Source organism: Pediculus humanus, genomic scaffold, assembly GCF_000006295.1.
Source record: "Pediculus humanus corporis 1103172108310 genomic scaffold, whole genome shotgun sequence".
Taxonomy (NCBI): domain Eukaryota; kingdom Metazoa; phylum Arthropoda; class Insecta; order Psocodea; family Pediculidae; genus Pediculus; species Pediculus humanus.
In genome coordinates, this window is record NW_002987879.1 from 120,278 (window position 1) to 141,054 (window position 20,777).

Sequence of the window (20,777 nt, forward strand, 5' to 3'; positions counted from 1 at the left end):
AAATTTTAAACTTGATTTTATAAAATTAAACAAAAGAAATTATTTTTTAAATAATTAATTAAACTTTTCAAGGTCGAATTTTAAACAGTTATGATTTCTGAACAGTTTGAATTGAAAAAAAATTTAATTGCTTCAAGTAGTTAAAACAGTAGTTTCGCTTACCTGTAAACCTCGACATTGTATATTATTTACTTTCTAATGACACGTTGACATGTGGTATTTTTAAATTCCTCATTCGAATTTTACAAATGTCGTTTTTTTCCTGTTGGAAAAAAAATGTTTTAGTTTAGGTTGTCACACTAGTGATAAGCATCAATTCAAATTTAAAAGATTTTAATTTTAAATATGTAACTTATGTGTAATTTATAAACAACCGCGTTTTAAATTTTTTTTTTTTTTACTATTTTTGAATTGAAGGTTATTTTTTAAAAGGTTTTTAATAACTTGCTGTTGAATGAAAAAAAGTTTTCCATATTTAAGCAATTTAATTTTTTATCTCGAAAAAGTAAGAAAGAAGCAAACTGCAATTAAGTTATTTTTCCTTAGGCATTTAACTATTTTTTAACATATGGTAAATAGATCTGCAAGCTGTTAATTAAATTTTTCAATATTGCATCATTAAATGATAAAAAAAAAAAAAAATAATTTCAGATGAATTCGAAAATGTGTGGTGAAACTGGAGGCAAAGTGCCTCTCAGTTTAGAAGAGAAAAAAAATTTAATTACTAGAAATCTTCAAGAAGTATTAGGAGAAGAAAAAATGTTAGAAATTTTAAAAACGAGAGAATTGAAAATATATTGGGGAACTGCTACGACAGGAAAACCTCACATTGCATATTTTGTACCCATGTCTAAAATTGCAGATTTTCTAAAAGCAGGATGTGAGGTTTGTAGTTTGGTTTATTTACTCAATTTAAGAAAAGAAAGAAAAAAAACTAAAAGTAATTGAAAATTTCATTTAGGTAACTATTCTATTTGCTGACCTTCATGCATATTTGGACAATATGAAAGCACCATGGGAGTTATTAAGTCTCAGAACAACATATTATCAACAAATCATTACAGAAATGCTTAAATCTATTAATGTTCCCACTGAAAAGCTTAAATTTGTTAGAGGATCAGACTATCAGCTTAGCAAAGAATACACTCTTGATGTTTATAAATTATCTACCTTAATAACGGAGCATGATGCTAAAAAAGCTGGAGCTGAAGTTGTGAAACAAGTCGAACATCCATTACTATCTGGTTTGCTTTATCCCGGACTCCAGGCTTTAGATGAAGAATATCTTAAAATAGATGCTCAATTTGGTGGCGTCGATCAAAGGAAAATTTTTACTCTAGCTGAAAAATATTTGCCTCAATTAGGATATACCAAAAGGGTGCATCTAATGAATTGCATGGTGCCAGGATTAACTGGAGCCAAAATGTCTTCGTCGGAAGAAGATAGTAAAATAGATTTGCTGGATTCTCCGGAAGCTGTAAAAAAAAAATTAAAAAAAGCTTTTTGCGAGCCTGGAAATATTGAGGATAATGGCGTTCTAGCTTTTGTCAAACATGTTATTTTTCCAATATTTATTCAAGATGGTAAATTTGTTGTTAAAAGATCTGAAGAACATGGTGGAAATATGGAATTTGGGTCTTTTGAAGCTATACAAGAAGCATTCGCTTCATTGCAACTTCATCCCGGTGATTTGAAACTAGCTGTGGAAGGTTACATTAATCAACTGTTAGCCCCTATAAGAAAAGCTTTCGATACACCTGAATTAAAAAAATTGACAAACTCTGCTTATCCAGCACCTACCAAAAATAAAAGCAGTAAGCATAATAAAAAACAAAAAAAATTTTTAGAAACGTTTTTTACTAATATTATAGAAAATTTGTCTTTTTTCCCAGACAAACAACCAGCTGTCGAAGAATTAACTCCTGCAAGATTAGATATTAGAGTTGGAAAAATTGTAGAAGTTTCAAAGCATCCAGATGCTGATTCTTTATACGTTGAAAAAATAGATGTGGGAGATGATGAGCCTAGAACTGTTGTAAGTGGACTCGTTAATTATATATCCATAGAAGAACTGAAAAATAAATTAGTTGTCGTACTTTGTAATTTAAAACCTGTTAAAATGAGAGGAATCGAATCATGTGGTATGGTTTTGTGTGCGTCCAAGTAAGTTTTTTTTTTTTTTTTTTTACTCATAAATAAATATGTATTCGATTTTACAACCCTGTTAAACGAAATAAAATTATTTATCGATTAGAGATGAACCTAAAGAAGTTGAAATTTTGACTCCTCCTGAAGGTAGCCAAGGTGGCGATAAAATTTTTGTCGATGGATTTACAAACGGAACTCCAGATGATGTATTAAATCCCAAAAAAAAAATATGGGAAAAGCTTCAGGTTAGTATTGATTTTTTTTCAACAATTAAATTTATCTTTATGAAAATGTGAACAATTTTTTTTTTTTTTGGAATTTTAGGAAGACTTGAAAACGAATTCAGTTTGCGAAGCATGTTGGAAAGACAATCAATTGTTAACCAAAAATGGAGTTATCAAATGCAAAACATTGAAAAATACATTTATTAAATAAAAGAAAATTATGATTGCCCTATCGAGATTGAATTTAAAAAAAATTTACTTTTTTGTATTTACAACAAAAATTTTGGAAGAAAAAATATTAATATATTAAAAATAAAAAAATATATGAAAGTAATAAATTTAGTTATTGTTATTAATTCATTATTAGTGATAGTCTTAACAAGTAAAAAATTAATAGTTGAAGTAGTATAAAATAAAAACACATTTAATACAATGAATAAATCAATAACCCCTGTTATTCACGTTAATTATTATGTTGCTATGGAACACTTAAAAGTATTGATGAAATAACTTTAAAAAAAAGAAATAATTCAGTTTAAACATGTTGACAAGACGAGAAAAGCTTTTAACAAGGCCTTGGCAATTAAGAAGATATAATTATCATAAAAAAAAGGTTATAAATGAATTAATTTAAAAAAAGAGGTTAAATAAATTGAAAATATGTATGGGTAAGAATTGGTTATTATTTCAGTTGGTAAATGCTGTCTCGGTTATAGATATTGGTCCCCCGGCAGAAAGAGATCATGTAACGATAAAATTAAAAAAACTTCAAAAGGAAAGAGAAAGACAAATGAAAATTGAAGATGAAAATTTTATACTTTTACAACATTTAGGATCAATAATGTCGAAGAAAAGAGTGGATAATTATTGGGAAAAAGAACCGCCGACATTTTTAAGAAGAGTGAGCATCTATCACAAAACAAGAAGTCCGTCACCTTGTTTGGAAATATCACCGGAATCAACGCCGAAAAAATCAACGAGAAAATTAAAATGTTCAGCATGCACTCCCCAACCTGAAAAAATAACATCGGGTCCCGAAGAAAGAATACCGTGGGCACCACCGAAAAAAATTTTAACAAAACGTTTAAGTAAATCAGCCGTTTGTCCCGTATTATCCGATTTTGATTTTCCTAAAATTCATCAAAAATCAATATCAACAAAATCTATAGAAAAATCTAATAAAAATTATTCCGAATCTTCTATTCAAAAATTTTCAAAAAAAGATAATAATGATAATAATAATAAATGTGAAATAATTGAAAAAAATTCAAATTTGCCATTTTTAAACGATAGCAAAACAAAAAAAAACGTTAAATCTGATCAAAGCGTTATACTTCGTCAGGGTAAATTAAAAATAATCGTTAATTTTCCATCATTTGCTGAAATAAAAGTTCTTAAGGGTAAAACAGAAAAATATTTACAAAGAAATTTTTGCGAATGTAAAAGTTTTCAATCCGTTAAATAACATAAAACTTTTTTTTTTGATTATTCACTTTACAAAACCTTCACAAAATATTTCCCAGGACACTAATCACCAAATAATATTCCATTTTTTCATTATTATAGCATAATTATTATAAAATTTAATCGTTTGTCGATATTTTCTTACTTACCGCAATGAAAAACAAAAAAAGAAAACTTTTTCAGCAATGATAATTCAAAAAAAACTTTCATTTTCTTTTCACAAGTATTACAATGATATAACTGAAACATTTTTGCAATAAACATGGCCGCCACCATCGTTTCACGCGCACAAATTTGACACGACTTCCGTTTCTGCGCGCGCATTTCATGTTTACATAAAAATAATAAAAAAAAATTATTTAATAAAAACATTTTTTAATTTTTTTTCGTAACGGTTTTTAATATCCGTTTTTAATTATTATTATTAAAAATTATTTCTTTTTTACAAATTTTAAAAATAAAAATAAAAAGGAAATCATTATAGCATTTAATTATGATGTCAGAAGCATTTAATTTTATTTTAAAAATTAATTTAAAAAAAAAAAAAACGTTAGAAAAAAGAAAACAATAATAGTAATAATAATAATGATAAAATTAATTAGATATTAATTGATTCGTTCGTAAAATAATAATAATAATAATATTCTCATTATCAAAATTAATAATAATAATAATTTTTTTAAAATATCAAATTTTTGTATGATATTCAATGGATATAAGTAGTGATGACGTCATTATAACGATTCACTCTCACCCACAGACATTTTTTTTTGGACTGAGAAAATAAAAACAATTTTTTTTTTTTTTAAAGGAAATTAAATCGTAATTAAAAATATACAGATTAATTATCATTTTTTTTTCTCTTTTTCTTTAAAATAATTAATTTGAATTTAATTCAATTCTTAATGTGTATATAAAAAAAAAATTAAAATTAAAATTAATGATTTAAAAATTAATTATTTAGCCATTATTCAATTTAAAAAATTTTCTTTTTTTTTTTTTATTATTATTTATTATTTATTGATGAAACAATGTTTTAAAATGGCCAATATATATATATATTTATAAAACGTGTAATTTCTCATAAAAACAGCTTCGACTTTTCAAATTTTCAATGATTTCTCACAAATTATTATAAATAATTATATTAATCCCATTGATAAATGATAAACCAATAATTATATTAACAACCTTCATTTAATTAAAAAAAGAAATTTGATTAATAATTGAAATCACATCCCCGTGTTATTATTATTTTATTTAATACAAAATAATATATGTATATATATAAAAAGTAAAACTACGTACCAATTTCGTAAAGAAACAAAAAAAAAAGAGAGAGAGATATATATATATATATATATATATAAATAATTTGAAATAATATCAATTCTATTAAAAAAAAAAAAAAAGAAAAAATTAAATTCAGACGACGTTTGAGAAATCAAATTATATAAATGTACATAACATTTGCTTTAAAATTTTGATTTTTTTTTTTTTGTTTACATTCCCCATCGGGTGTTATTTAATAATAATAATAATAATATTAATGATATATCCATCGTTATTGAAACATTAATGAACAAGCCGAAGCCGCTGAGAAAAATTGGCATATAAAAACTTGTGTGTATTATTCCTTTTGAAAATAATTCAATAGTAAAAATGAAATTCAATTTTTTTTTCTTTCTTTCTTTTTTCTTTTTCCCCGTTTCGTTTTTAATTTCACTCGAATTTGAAACCTTCACTTGATATACTCGTATTCGGATCGAATTGAAATCCTGTTTCTGTAGCTTGAGGCATTAAATTCGGATCGTCTTCGGCCTAAAAACAAAAAAAAATGTTTTTTTTTTTAAAGATGGGAAACGTGTAATGCGGAAGAACGAATGTACGTGAGAATGCAGAAAGAACTTACATCTTCCGAAAAGTAATTTTCAATAATATCAAAAGCCAATTTATATATATCATGATTTTCATGATTTTGAAGTGCTTCAATCTTGTCCAATCCTCCGCATTCTTCTATCATGTTAGCGAGTCCCTCGACTTGCGGACCCGCCATTCTCAGCATATTGTTAATCCCGTCCAAAACTACTTGTATAACTTGATTATCGTTACATGCTAACAAGTCGCAAAAAGGCGGAATAACACCTTCTTGTATTAGAGTGGCTACTTGATCTCGGTTACCGCTTAATGTTAAATTGCTTAAAGCCCATGCCGCTTCTTTTTTCGTCTGAAATTCCCCCTCGACTAAATTTCTAATTATGTGGGGTAATAAATTTGCATCGATGACTTGCTGAACTTGATGCTGGTTTCCGGCCGTTATGTTCGATAGAAACCAAACGGCTTCCTTGCATATTTTCTCTTTGGAGTGAGACAAAAGTTCTGGAAAGTGAGAAAGAGCGTCGCAATTTAGTACAACCTGAGTTTGTTCGTCCGTTCCCGTGACAATATTTCCAACCGCTCTTAAAGCCGCCGTTTGAACTTTTACTTCCTTATGAGATAACAACGGTATTAACTTCGATACTATACCACTGTCGACTACCATTTGAATTTGATCGTTTCCACCGTCTGTCAAATAACTTATGGCCCAAACGGTGTCGACGAGTATATTTATATCACTATGATGAATAAGAACGTTTAAAGCGGGTAATATTTCGCTGATGGTTTGAGAAGGAGGAGGAGGATCTTTGCTTCTGCAGAGGTTAACGATAACCCAAGTGATGTTACGTAAGAAACTGATGGGTATATTTGGTTTTATAAAAGTAAGCAAAGGACCTACAACTCCTAAATTAATAACGTAATCTCGTAAATCAGGGCCGTCACCAATAACGTTGCCAAGAGCCCAAACGGCTTGCTCGCATACGTTTTGATGAGGAGACAATAAGAGCTGAAGGAACAGTGGTACGGCCTGAGCATCGACAACGGCCTTTGTTTGACGACTGGAACCAGAAGCTATGTTCGTTAAAGCCCACGTTGCTTCAAATTGTAGGGTAGGATTTTCGGAACAAAGGCAGTTGACCAATATTGGCAATATTCCTGCATTTATTAAATCATCTATTGGGGGATTCCGATCGGAGGAAAGGAGTTTTCTTGCTGCTTGAACGGCATTTAATTGTATTTCCGGATTAGAACTAGCAGAATTTCTAACTATTTCTTCGACGCTAATTTTTTTGTCAATGTCGTCTTCTTCTAATGATTCAATATCAAATATGTTTCGTCTTTTTTGTAACGTTTCTTCTCTTTTATTTTTTCTCAATTCGATGGTGACCTCATTGCGCCGTCTTCTCATTTCCTGTAATTTTAAAACGAACATAATTTAAAAATTTAATCTTTAAAAGGCAATAAATAAATATTTTATGATTGCATTTAAATGAGATGATCAAAAATTTACATAAATTTTTAAAAATCTCCATAATCTGTGTTTTTTATATATTTGGTTCGGAAAATGCCAAGCACACATGTGTGACTAAATGCATTTCGAATGATACTCCTCATCACACTCATATCTATTCTCATTAATTTCTGTAATATTACTTACAAAATATTTATCTAAGTATAAATACACATACTTAAACAGAAAAAAAATATGAATAGAATAAAACTATTTTTAGACAATTTATAAATAAATAAAATAAATATTTAAACGACATTATTTATAAAATAAATTTAAGTGTATAAATACGATACAAAAATTTAAGTGTTTTTAATAATGAATAATAGCTCATTATTATAATAAAATGAGCAACACAAATATAAATATGTGCTGATATCATCAAACTTGATAATTTCAATGTTTCATCAAAATTATAAAATTGTGAAACTTTTATTTTTTTTTACAATTAAAAATTTATAATTAGAAATTTAATAATGCTCGTAAAAAAAAAAATTTTTTTAAATATTTATTTTAATTAAAATATATATTACCACAATACCAATTCAATATGATTCATTTAATTCAAAATATCATTAGAAAAATTCTTTTCAAACACTCGATATTAATCTTTTAATATTCGTTAATATATTATATGTATTATAAGAAGGAGAATAAAAAATAAGTAAAATTTAAATAAATACATGTTTCAGATGTAAAAAATTATTTTAAATTGAAAATAAGAAAAAAAAAATTAAAAATATAATCAATGGATATAAATTAATAAAAAAAAAAAAATTATAAAAAATAAAAATCTTTGTTGTGAATAATACCATACCATAATTTTAAAGGAAAAATTTGAAATATTGCATATCACATTGTAATATTTTACAAGCCTAATGTATATGTATTCGAAAAAGGTGTAATATTTCATGCGTGGCCAAAAAAATTAAATAAAAATACAGAATCAATATGTTTTGAGTTTTTCGTAGTAATAAACAATATGTATAAATTACATTTTACCGAAACCGCGTTGAACAAAAAAATTCAAAGCACACACGTTTATTTAGCGCCAAGGAAAATTACATTTTAAACTGTACAAAAACTATTAAATCATTTGAATTTAAAGAGTCTGAATAATAAAAACTAAAAAAAGAAATTTAATAAGCAAACAATTATATTCAATACTTACATCCTGATCTTTTCCTTTATTTTTAAAGACTTGCATCCTTTGTTTTATCTGTGGGTCAGTCGCCATTTTTGGAAAATAGTCAATCAAAAGTCACTAGATATAATTAAAAAAATATGTTAAATTTTATGTAGATGCCAATATAAAGAAAAAGCAAGATTTTCGTCAAAACATTTCGTTCAAATAATAATAAAATTATCCATATGTAAATTAATTTTTAAAAAAACCATTCACAAGAAAATTCACGTTAACACACACCTATCTGCAAAATGGAAGATGTTCGAAGCAAATCTTAATAACAGCAAATTATTATTTGAGTAAAATGCTATTTTGAAAAAAATATAATTCGCGTAATAAAACGATTTGTATGTATTGTAAATTTTATAATAACGTATCTCAAATTTATTTAAATTGATTTTTCTTTTCTATCGATGAAATAACCGAATTTAATTTTTTTTTGCTAGGATAAATTATTTTGAGATAATTAATATAAAAACCGTTTTTCGTAAGCCATTTGCTTTGCTCATTTACAATAAGTTTCTAGCAATAAAATTTTTTTGACTTTTGAATAATTAAAAAATTTTTTTTTATTTTTTTTAATTTTGAAGTCGTAGCTTTCGTAAATTTTAGGGTAAATTAAATTTTTATTGTTTAAAAATTATAAAGTTCATAAAAAGTTGATTTTTTTTTAAATTTCAGACACTAAATTTAAAATAATTTTAATAAAAGAATATGGCGCATTCTTAACGGTTTTTTCTTTTTGAATAAAATAAATTTTAAGCTAACTTTTACTTAATTAAACAAATCTCAAAGTCTGTAAATTTTAACATTAAACAGTTTTCAAAAAAAAAAAATTTGCAATCAAATTCAATTTTTTTTCAATTATTATGAAAATGATTTTTATGTTTCAAATGAAAACAAATTATTTTATTAATTAACAAAAAAAAGTATAATTTAAAAATTTAATCTAATATAAATTAAATAAATAAATAAATGATAAATAAATTGTTTTTGTCACAAAAAATTCATTCGACTACTTTATTTCAATGATTATGTCAATGATTTAGTTGTAACAAATTTAAAAAGAGATAAATTTTACTATTATTGCAGTAAAAACAACATATTTCATATTTGTATATATATATATTTAAACCTGATTTCAATTATTACAAACATAAAATAAAATAACATTCTTTAATATATTAATATAAATACAAAAATTACATTATAATGTAAAGCAAAAAGTAAATAAATCGAATTATGCTTCCTTTTTCAGATAAATACTACAAAAATTTCATTTTTATAAAAATTATCAAAGATCATATTTACTGAAATCGATGAGGCACAAAAAATTAGGAAAAATGGGGTAAGTGTTAAATTTACAAAGTATTAACAGAAAAAAAAAATCGACTGAATTTTGTTATGAATTGTGATTGATACTCAGGTATACAAAAAATTACTGAGTTTGTTATGTTAATTTTACATGGACATTTAGTATACAGTACAGTGGCACATATGTACACATATATATGATAAATTAACTCGAATTTTCTAATGTACTTTTGAATTTGGGTCTAAACCTATTGAAAGATGTCGATTGATTCACTAATGCCTCAGTACGATTAGTTACATTTTCCAATAAGTTATCCTCTGAAGTAATGGAATTTTTCTCATTATTATCATTAATTTTTTTTTTACAAGAGTTAACATTCTCCATTTGATTATCTTTGGTAGGCCAAACGTTTAATTTTTCAATTTGTGGTTCTTGACACAATTCAACATCATCATTTTTCTCTACTGTTTCATTTGCGGTCAATTTTTCTGATATTTCTTCTCCTAATATTTCATCGATAAATATATACGACGATGATGGTTCTTTTAATTTTTTCCCATTCGTTCCCACATGAGAGAATATATTTTTTCCTTTACTTATCGTTAAGTCATTATCATTATTATTATCATTACCATCAGAGCCTTCGTTGCGCGTGGAAGAAGAAAATTTTTGAAACTCGCTCCCCCCCGCCGGATATTTCCCAAATTGTTCTTTATTTTCGACTCCATCTTCGTCGGTTTTTAACGATTTATCAGATGAGTTTAACGTCGGTTCCGAACCGAATTGCTCCCCATCTTTTTTCCAGGTACTTAATGATTCTTCGTATTCGTTCAAACCTTTATCTAAAGAATAACTTAAATTATTATTATTATTATTATTATTGACCTTTTCCCCTTTATCCCGTAAATTATTTTTTAAATCAAACATATTCGTGTATAAATCTTTCGACGAGCCTAACGATTTAGAAATGTGATGAGCTGGCGTTCGATAGCCGCGGCTGTTGACAGTCTTTGATCCTGATCCTGATCCGGGTATGAAATAAGGTTTTAAATATTTTTTCGATTGAAATGATAAAACGCTGCCCAAAGGACTAGACACACTCAAATTCGAACTGCAAATATCTATGGTCGATGAAGATGGTGACCTGTTATTGTGGTCGACGGTAGAACATTCGTATTTTAATTTTATCAGAGACGATAAATTTTCTAACGTGTTTCGTAGATCCGATGTGGGCAACCCGCATAACCATCTCATTTGAGCTATGTTTTTGTTTAATAAGTATACCGCGTAGTGAAATTGCAATTTTTCTTTACCTTTATTATACAGGCAAAATTCACGTTCCGCATCGGGAACTTTATCCGTGATTAAATCGATTATTTTACTACGAGATCCATAGTGAACGACGGGATACCGTAGAGGAATTTGTAAAAAAATCGATATCATTTGTATTATGTGAGTGACGAAACCCAAAGCTATTGAAATTTGTAAATCGTCGTGTCCCGCAAAATCTTCCGAATTGGGCAAATGAACCCCACATATCGTGTATTTTTCCGGTGAAACTTCCACAATGGGATATATTAAATTTAATTCCGATATCAATTGCTTAGTTCTAAAATTTAACATCGCTTTGGAATGCAAATATTTTTCCCTTCTATCTATGTAACTTTTTTTCCATTCTTTCTGAACGTGAATTTCTTTTTTTAAATTTTTAAAATTTTCCATTATTTTCGATTCTAATAAATGATTCGAATGCGACAGCGATTTGATATTATCTTCTAAATTTTTAATTCTATTAATTAATATTTCTTTTTCCTCTTTTAAAATGGCTATTTGGTATTTGACAATTTCAATCGATTCCTTCACTTTTAACAAATCTAAATGATTCGTTTTCGGCTTGTGCTTATTTAATATTTTTCTTAAAGAAGTTCGTCCTCTGCTTTCGCTCCTGAAAAAATCTCCCATTGATATTTTTTTTTTTATTATTTCAGCTTCGTTCATTTCTTTTTTAATTACATGTTGTATTGTTTGTAATCTGAAAAAAGTGTATTTAATATTAATCTCTTTTTATTTTACATTGATGACATGTGATTAAAATTTTAAAAATAAATCCTTGATGAAATTAATAAAAGCGGTTTTGCGACAGACGATTCATACCTTTTAAGAGAATTGACAGAGTAACTTAAACGGACATCACAGCTATTAACTATCACAGAACTATAACGAACCTTTAGGTTCATATCTAAACACTTGGGATCAGTAAAATATCCGCCTGGCATTAAAAATACTAGAGAATTTGGTTTTAATGGAACATCTCCCCTTAAATTAGGTCCAAGGTACATTAATCCACTTAGATAAACTCCCCAAACTGCCAAAACTTTATCTTCAGAATACTGAGAATTACTGAACCATAAACGAATAACCACAGCTAAATAAAGATAAATTATTAAAAAAATTTAATTAAAACAATTAATCATCTTTGTCGATTAAAATTTTTTTATGTGTCAAACATAAAACATTGTAATTGCATACCATCTATTGAATTGCACACATTCTTTTCCCAAAAGGATATATCTAATTCCTTCCATTTAGGACTGTCACTTATTAACTTTTCACTTGTATAAAAGGGAGCGGACATTGTTGTTGCGTGTAACGTAAAATAATAAGATTCTTTATTCGCGTTGTTATTACTATTATTATCATCATTTAAATTTACATCTATTGTTCCTTTTTTATCGTTTTTTATACTAAATGCTAATATTTTAATTAAATTACGTAACCTCAGTTGTTGAGTAGCTAGAGGTAACCATTCTTTCTTCCATCGTGGTACAAATTGTTGCGTTAAAAGCATTTTATAATTCTAAACATTATAACAAAATATAAGTCGAGCTTAAATAAGACAAATCCTAGGGACATGTAATAATCGTCCCCTATAATATTAATCACCATGTAAATAAACCAAAGTGTCAACAAAGCCGTCTGCTATTTCCACTGCCTTGTAATAAAAAATTAACATTTCGTTTTGTTTATTCCGGCGGGAAAAATGTTTAACCACCATTTTCTTTGCACTTAAAAATGATTTCTCTAAAATCCAGTAAAGTGAAATTTTTTTTTAATAATCTAAATTTTCGAGCCGCTTACGATTTAAATAGAAAAAAAAAAACCGTTAAAATTAAAAAATTTTTGTTTTACAATTTGTTTATATTTAAATAGTTTCAATTAAGTAAAGTTACACTCAAATTCAGGTAAAAAAAATTCTTTTTTTAAACTATAAATTAACTTATAAATCTATAAAAATAAATTCTTATACGTCTAAATGATATTTTATTCTGTCAGCAACAGTCGGTAATATTTGATTTAAACTAATAAACTTATCTATTTCTATTTTAGCGGAAACTATTTTGTTTTTTAAATTTTTTTTATATTTTTTTTCTATTTTAATATGTCCTTCAAGTTCTTTTATTTGTAAACGTGCTTCTCTTCTAAAAAAAAAAAGAAAGTTAAACAAATAATTCGAGGTATTAATTACATAAGGAAAATTATCGAACAAAAAATTTTATAATTACATATCATCCTCAAGTTTAACTATTTTCGATTGATATTCTCCTTCTGTTTTTCTCAATAGCAAATTAGTTTCTCTAACTTCTTTTAATTCTTGCAAACAAGATTCGAATCTTTCTGGAGTTATTTTTTGTATTTTCCCATTTGTTAATGCATGAGATTTATTAATGTCTTCATTGAAACAAGTACATCCATTATTTTTAAACATTGCTTTTATTTCACGACATTCTGTGATCTGCGAAGGATTGAATTTAAGGTACAAACATTTTTTTTTTCCCCTAAACAATTCAACTTTGTCGATTATAATACCTGCGCTTTGAGTGAACCTATATATAATTTTGATTTTTGTAATTCTTGCTGCAATTTAATTATATATTTATCTTTTTTATGAATTTCATCCATTAGATTTTTACCATTTGAAACTTTTCCCATCATTTCATTCTGACACACACAAAATACAATTAAATAATAAGGAATTCATTAATTGAAAATTTAAAAAAAAAATAAAATTTCATACTCTCAATTGCATTAATTCTTCTTTGTAATTTTTTTCTTTTTCGACTGCCATCAATTCGATTGATTGTCTAGCTGATTTTTCTTCCATTATGATTTTTATAGATTGTAATAATTTTTCAGCCATTTCATTTTTTTCCTCTTCTTGTTTTTGCCAGTTTTTACTATTTGCCTCCAGTGAATTTTCCATTTGAACTAATTTACTTTGTAAATTTTTCAACATTTCGTTCAAACATTCATTTTTCTTTTTAACATTATCAATTTCATTTTCTCTCATTTTTTTATCCATTTTGAATTTGTTCAACAAATCGTTTAATTCCAATATTTTTCGATCTCTTTCTTCTAAATCCCCTGTTAATATTTGTATTTTTTTCATTAATTCATCTGAATTTCTGCAGGAAAAAAATTTAGTTTAGAAGTAGTTTAAGGAATTGGTTGTTATAAAAAACAGTGAGTTGAATTTGTAAACAACAGACTTTTTATTTATGATTGAATTACTCGATAGTTTTGCATTTGGAAGATTTTTCATCATAACTTCCATTCTTATTTGATATTTTTGTATTTCAGCTTTGAGGTCAGCAATGATCTGAAACCATAATTAAAAATTTCATTAAATCATTTCATTCAATTTAAATTTATTTCATTTGTTAATGTATAAATTACCAATTCCAATTTTTTCTTTTCATTTTCATGATTCATGTTAATGTATTCGATTTGTTTTTTCGATTCAATCAATTGAGTTTTATATGTTGATATTTCACATTGCATTTGTTCAAATTTTGACACATCAGTTTTACTTTTGATAACATTTGTCTTGTGTAATTTTTCATTTTCATTATTTATTTTCAAACATTTTTCATGTTCGACAGACAGTCTCAAATTCAATTCGTCAACTTCTTTTTCTCTATTTTGTATTTCATTTTGTAAATTTTTCATTATAGAATAATAATTACCAACCATGTTTTCAAGTTTTTTCCTTTGTTCATGCGTTTCATTTAATTGTTGTTTCAGATTTTCAACTTCCTCATTATTCGACTCCACATTATTATTGTCTTTGATGGTAAATTGACAAGCCGATATCTTACTCAAAATATGAGTTATGTTATTTTCAAGGTAAGTTATTTTATTATTGTACTCCATTATGTTTTCTTTCAACATGATTTCCAAATAGTGAATGACGTTCGTTCTATCGTTACATTCCGCTTTGACGTTTTTATATTTATCTTGAAGTTTTTGTAGTTCTTTTCCCACAATCGCATATTTATTCAATAAATCTTTTTGTTCTTTCAACGATTCATCTCTGTCTCTCGTGTATAAAATTATTTTTTCTTTTATTTCCAAATTTTCCTTTTGTAGGATTTTACATTGATTTCCCATTGAATCTAACGACTCGGATAATTTTCTTTCCGAATTTTTTAAACGATTATTTTTTTCGTTTAATATTTCCATTTCCTTTTCCGTTTGTTTGTATTTATGCAATAAGGTTTCAAGTTCACTTTTACAATTTTCCAATTCGTTTTTAGTTTTCTCGTGTAATTTCAATTCGAATTCGTATTTTTTTTCCAAAGTATCATTTTCCGTTTTCAATCTCGACATCGATTGATTGACCTCTTTTAACTTCTGTTTATTTTTATCTAAATTTTCTTGATTTGTATTGATTATCGATTCTAAATGTTGTATATATTCCGTCATTTCTTTTTGTGATTGATTCATTAAAATTTTTATCGAATTAATATCGGATTCTGAAAATCGTAGGAAAAAATTAGTCGTTAAATGGTGGAAAAGGAAAAAAAAAAAAAAAAAAAAAAAACAAAACAAAATGGATACTCATCACCGATTTGTTTTTTTTCAATCAATATGTCGCCGATTTCTTTTTTCAATGCATCATTTTGATTTTTTCTACTTTCTTCCATTTTTAAAAGTTTATCGTTATCCATTTTCAATTGATTAATAATATTTTCTTTCGATTGTACAACATCTTCGAGATTTTTAATTTTATCGAAACAATTTTCCAATTGTTCCGTGCTTTCCTTTAATTTTCTACAATATTCGCTTTTCTCGTTTAATAATTCTTTTATCATGTTACTCTTTTCAACGATTTCATTTTCAATATTTATTTTTTGCTCTTCGTATAATTTCAATATGTCGGACATTTGATGTTTTTCGTCGTCGCTTAATTTTTGCGTGGATTGCAACGCGAGAATTTCATTTTTCCTTTCTTTCAACGCCATCATGGTTTGTTTTAATTTTTCATAGTGTTCCATTTGACTTTGTACGAGTATTTCATTTTCCGTTTTCAAAGCTTTCAATTCTTCCGTCAGTGTTGCCTTTTCCATCATTATCGAAAAATAATCTTCCATGACTTTATCACCGGATTCGGGCATCGACGTTGATTTTCGACATTGTTCAATCAAATCCGCGTAACCCATGATAACCATGTCTAAATTTTTACAATCTTTTATTTTCTCTTGTTTATCGGAGCAAAGTTTTTTTTCATACAAAAAATTTTCCCTTTGTACCAAAATATAACGATCAGTGATAATGTTTAAAAATCTATTGAGTTTATGTAAAAACTTTTGAGGTTCTTTAACGTCGTCATCATCATCATCATCATCATCATCATCATCATCGTGATTATTATTGATAAATGAGTCTCGGTTGAATATGTTAAATTCGGAAAGTTTATCTTTTAATATTTCCATAGTTTTTTTAACTTGATGACCCATATCAAACCAATTTTTCAAATTTTTTAAATAATTTTCTTTATCATTTTTCATTAATTTGATTTCTTTTTTAAAATTTTCTTCTTTTTCTGTTGCGGATCCTGTTGAGAAAAAGTTTTTTTTTTTTTTCTTTTTTTTTTTTTTTTTATGGAAAAAAATTTTAATTTATCCTAACTCGATAATGATAATAATTAAATATTACTTAAAAAATAACAAATTTATACGATTTTGTTTAACGAATTGATTTGATTGCTTTCTAATTCAATAGTATATTCTTACACGTGAAGAAGAGTAACCGACATTTTTTTTTTCGTTTGTTTGTTTGTTTGTTTGTTTTTGTTTTTCCATTGAATATCTACTAACTTTTCAAATTATCCAGTTCTAATTTAAGATTACACACTTGGTCTCTTAACGTGTCCGCCTCTTTGTTGCCATCATCTTCGCAATCTTCAACATCCGTCGTACTCGATAAATATTTTTCCAATTCTTGCGATATTTCTCGTAATTTTTTTTTCAATTCTAAATTTTGATTCATGATGACTTCGTTCTTAAAATTAAACAACCAAATTTTTAAATAGCGATTCCGAAAACATAATTCGATGGAAAATTGAAAGAAAAACTTACCTCTTCCTGTAGGAGTTTCATTTTTCCTTCGATTATTTGCAAATTTGTATGAAGAACAGAATTTGTTTCTTGGACTATTGTTATGTCGTTACCTAAAAAAAAAAAAAAAAAAAAAAAAAAATTTAAATTTTTTAAAATGTTATTAAAGTTAAATAAAAAAGAGAGTGAAAAGGATCGCACCTGATGATTTTTCTTCATTTGTATAAATGTTAACCGTTATAAAATCGTTACTCGTTTGATTACATTTTTCACTTGTTTCCGCCTGAAAAAAAAAAAAAAAAATTATTTATAATTATTAATTCGTTTAAACAAATTTTAAAATTTTCCTCCATTTTGTTTTTTTTTTTTTTTTTTTTTTTTTTAGAACTTACAAATGAAGATTTTGGTATCGTAAAACCTTCAAAAAGAACAATTTCATTTTGTGGAGAGGTATGAACTGAAACAAAAAAAAAAAATTTAAAAGGTTAGTTTAAAAAAAAAAATTTTTTTTTTTTTTGGTTCGATACCTATCGTACCTACCTTCTAAATTGTCTTCATTTTGATTATCATTTTTTATATTTCTTTTACTCGTATTGACAAAACTCGATTCGGATGAAAATGATATTTCGTTTATTTGATGTGAACTTGCCGATATTTCTCTTTAACGAAAAAAAAAAAAAAAAAAAAATAAGGTTTACGTCTGGAACATTCCATACGTCACGAACATCATCATTATTAATCGTTAGTTTACAATCGTACCTGATTTTTAAACCAATGTCAGCTTTTCCCTGAGGTTCGTTTAATAATTGACGAAGTTTTTTTACTTCGCTGTGTAACGTTAAATTTCGGCTCGTCTCGCCATCAAGTCTTAAATCGATAATAATAATAATAATTTATTTATTTATTAATTTGAAAAAAATTTTTTCTGGATTTTTTTTAACCAACCTGTTTTGAAGAAGTTTAAATTTTCCAGTTAAATGATCGACCATAGTTCTCGTTTCTAATAATAATTTTGAATAATCAGGTCCTCCGGTATTATTATTATTATTATTATTATTATTATTATCCATTTTATCACTTTTTCCCGCGTAATCGCAATTATTTAATATTTTCGGATTGATATTTTCATCTTGTTCGATTAGAGTTTCGTGTGATATATCGAAAAAATGCTTTCGTAAATTATTATTATTATTATTATTATTATTACTATTATTATTATTATTATTGGGGTTGTAAAAATCGTAATTGTTTTTTTGCGTGACGTTTTCCACGGAATCTTGCGATAATTGCAGTCTCAAATCGAAATCCGAACTCATGAGCGAACTGGAAAATGAGAGAAAGAAAAGGTTTTTAAGGTTCGAATGAAAGGATTTGGGAGAGGTACGGCCGCGTACCTATTGTCACGTGTTCGCCTCCACAAATGTATCATTTCCGTATCGACGGGTATGATTCGTATGGATGCAGTTAAATTTAAACCCGGTTGTATGAACAGCAAAGTATTTTCGACTTTTCTTTCGAGATTTATACTTTTCCCATCGTGTCCTTCTCCCCCGACGTCTTCTTGTCTCAAAAAATTCTGTATGCTTTCCTTTGTGAGCAAACCACCGAAAGAACCGCCATTTTGACTCGTCGATTCGGATTCTTTGTTCGATATCAAATGTTCTTTCCTACCCAATAACACGGTATCCGCACTTTGACCGTTTAATAGTATCGTTACTTCGTCTCTGGTTACCTTAAATGAAAAAAGGATCGAATCAAATAATCGAAGGAAAGGGAAAAATGTTTAGGTTTTCTTTTTTTTTATACCTCTTGGTACTGTCCCGTTTCATCGAGTAGGTACCATGATTCCGTTATGGGTTTTCCTTTGTCGGATTTCATCTTACCATCAGCATTCATAGATCTCCTTCCTTTTTTTTTCTCATTCGTCGCTCCCCGGTCTTTAATCGCGTTCCTTCCGAATATGTTTGGCAAACTCATGACTTCCAAAGATGGCGGACTCGAGGGTCCCGCCCTGGGAGACTTATTATAATCGTTTTCGTTTTTTTTCACCCTGTTATACTCTCTGCTCTCTTCGTTCGATATATTATTATTATTATTATTATTTGCAGTGGGAGAATGGGAAACGTGGTTGTTATCATCCGATAAAATGTCTTCGTCGTGAACGCTCGTCGATGATTTCGATTTTTCCGGGTCTTTTTCCATCGTCATCGTTCTACACTCGTATTCGGTAAAATAAATGTGAGATTCGTCGTGAAAATTTTTCTTCGTTTCCACCATTTTTTGTAATTTATTTTGTAAAAAAGGTTCTTCGAAATTAATTATGCTTTTCAAACTGATTTTTTCAAATTCTTTTTTTTTTTTTTTCGTAACGTTATCCGATTTTGTCGATCTGCAAGTTTTCTTCTCGCGTTTTTGCAAATTCGTCGAACTTTTTGCTTTTTTTATAAAATTATTATTATTATTATTGCCGTTGCTGTCGCTAGTATTTAAATTTTCGCTTTCGTCATAATTCGATAACGTTTTGCTGTAGGCCGTGGAATTAACGTTGACGCTTTTCTCCGATTTCGGTATCATCCAAACGGTCGTGCTGTCGTTGGATACGTCCGTCCTTCTCGTTTCCACAACGTCTTCCATGACGTCATCTTCGTCTTCTTTGAATTTATCGCGGGTAGATTTTGAATGATCGTTGTCGTATTTAATAAAATCTTCTAAATCTTCGATCAAAAGCGAACTTTCTTCTCCCTTTTTATTACTACTATTATTATTATTATTATTATTAATAATAAAATCATGGTTTGATTTTTGACCACTCTTACTATCCAAACTATTTGTTTTCGATTGTTTTTCACCACTTATGCTCAAAACGTCAAACAAACTGTGTTTTTCCCTGTCGTCACTTCCGTCTGACGTCAATATGGATGAATGAATGAAAAAATTTTTTTTTTCATTTTTATATTCTTTCCCTACCTCTTTACTCTTATTAATATTATTATTATTATTATTATTATTATTAATGAAAAATGTTGAATTGTGATTTTCGACATCCGAATTCGAATCGGATGATGATGATGATGATGATGATTCTTTCGATACGTCATCAAATGGTTCGACCATTGTTTCTTCCTGACAATCCGTACTCAAATCCCAATTGCTTTGTTGTTGTTGTTGTTTGCTTTTGGGGAGTTGGAAATCGTTACCGGAAGAACTCGTTTCATCCCAACTGTTTATAATTTTTTCATTTTCTTTCCCATTCGTTTTCCCATCATCGGCGCTCCCATTTTTTTTCCGACCATGTCTCACGTTCGTAATTGAATTGCTTTCGTTTGACGATAACTTATCACTTTTTTTAGCCATTAAAATATAAGAAAAACTTTTTATATCGAATAACGATAATAATAAACACACGGTAATTTTATTCGACCATTTTGATTTAGAGCAACGTTGCCGAGTGACGAAATTTATTTATTTTTTTTTTTTATTAAACAAAAAAAAAGCCATTTTCCCCCCTCCCCCCCCCGATTCGTTTCATCATCATTATCGCATTCTTGTAGGGGATTCACCTTTTTTAACCATATTCGCACCATCATCATCATCATCGTCGTCGTCTCGTCACGTGACATTGTACAAGATTTATCACGATTACGTGACTTTGACA

At 27.5% G+C, this 20,777-nt stretch overlaps 4 protein-coding genes across 4 annotated transcripts; 2 read left to right on the forward strand and 2 right to left on the reverse strand.

The window, feature by feature from the left end:
• Positions 1 to 663: 663 nt before the first annotated feature.
• On the forward strand, positions 664 to 2,583 carry Phum_PHUM584030 (tyrosyl-tRNA synthetase, cytoplasmic, putative; the record flags this gene model as incomplete). The annotated part of the gene is made up of 5 exons (XM_002432392.1): positions 664 to 885; positions 962 to 1,814; positions 1,893 to 2,163; positions 2,255 to 2,393; positions 2,473 to 2,583. The coding sequence occupies 5 exons, from the start codon at positions 664 to 666 to the stop codon at positions 2,581 to 2,583; spliced, it is 1,596 nt and encodes a 531-aa protein (XP_002432437.1).
• A 330-nt stretch (positions 2,584 to 2,913) lies between these two features.
• On the forward strand, positions 2,914 to 3,837 carry Phum_PHUM584040 (uncharacterized protein; the record flags this gene model as incomplete). The annotated part of the gene is made up of 2 exons (XM_002432393.1): positions 2,914 to 2,985; positions 3,064 to 3,837. The coding sequence occupies 2 exons, from the start codon at positions 2,914 to 2,916 to the stop codon at positions 3,835 to 3,837; spliced, it is 846 nt and encodes a 281-aa protein (XP_002432438.1).
• Positions 3,838 to 5,558: 1,721 nt separating this feature from the next.
• Positions 5,559 to 7,122, reverse strand: Phum_PHUM584050 (Importin alpha-3 subunit, putative; the record flags this gene model as incomplete). Its single annotated transcript, XM_002432394.1, has 2 exons — positions 5,559 to 5,657; positions 5,749 to 7,122. The coding sequence occupies 2 exons, from the start codon at positions 7,120 to 7,122 to the stop codon at positions 5,559 to 5,561; spliced, it is 1,473 nt and encodes a 490-aa protein (XP_002432439.1).
• A 2,807-nt stretch (positions 7,123 to 9,929) lies between these two features.
• On the reverse strand, positions 9,930 to 20,476 carry Phum_PHUM584060 (uncharacterized protein; the record flags this gene model as incomplete). Its single annotated transcript, XM_002432395.1, has 20 exons — positions 9,930 to 11,757; positions 11,880 to 12,150; positions 12,255 to 12,469; positions 12,503 to 12,582; positions 13,033 to 13,204; positions 13,289 to 13,518; positions 13,593 to 13,724; positions 13,801 to 14,188; positions 14,273 to 14,382; positions 14,460 to 15,538; positions 15,631 to 16,620; positions 16,883 to 17,066; positions 17,144 to 17,217; positions 17,663 to 17,781; positions 17,882 to 17,989; positions 18,068 to 18,291; positions 18,385 to 18,445; positions 18,517 to 18,854; positions 18,929 to 20,098; positions 20,165 to 20,476. The coding sequence occupies 20 exons, from the start codon at positions 20,474 to 20,476 to the stop codon at positions 9,930 to 9,932; spliced, it is 8,085 nt and encodes a 2,694-aa protein (XP_002432440.1).
• Between the last annotated feature and the right edge of the window lie 301 nt (positions 20,477 to 20,777).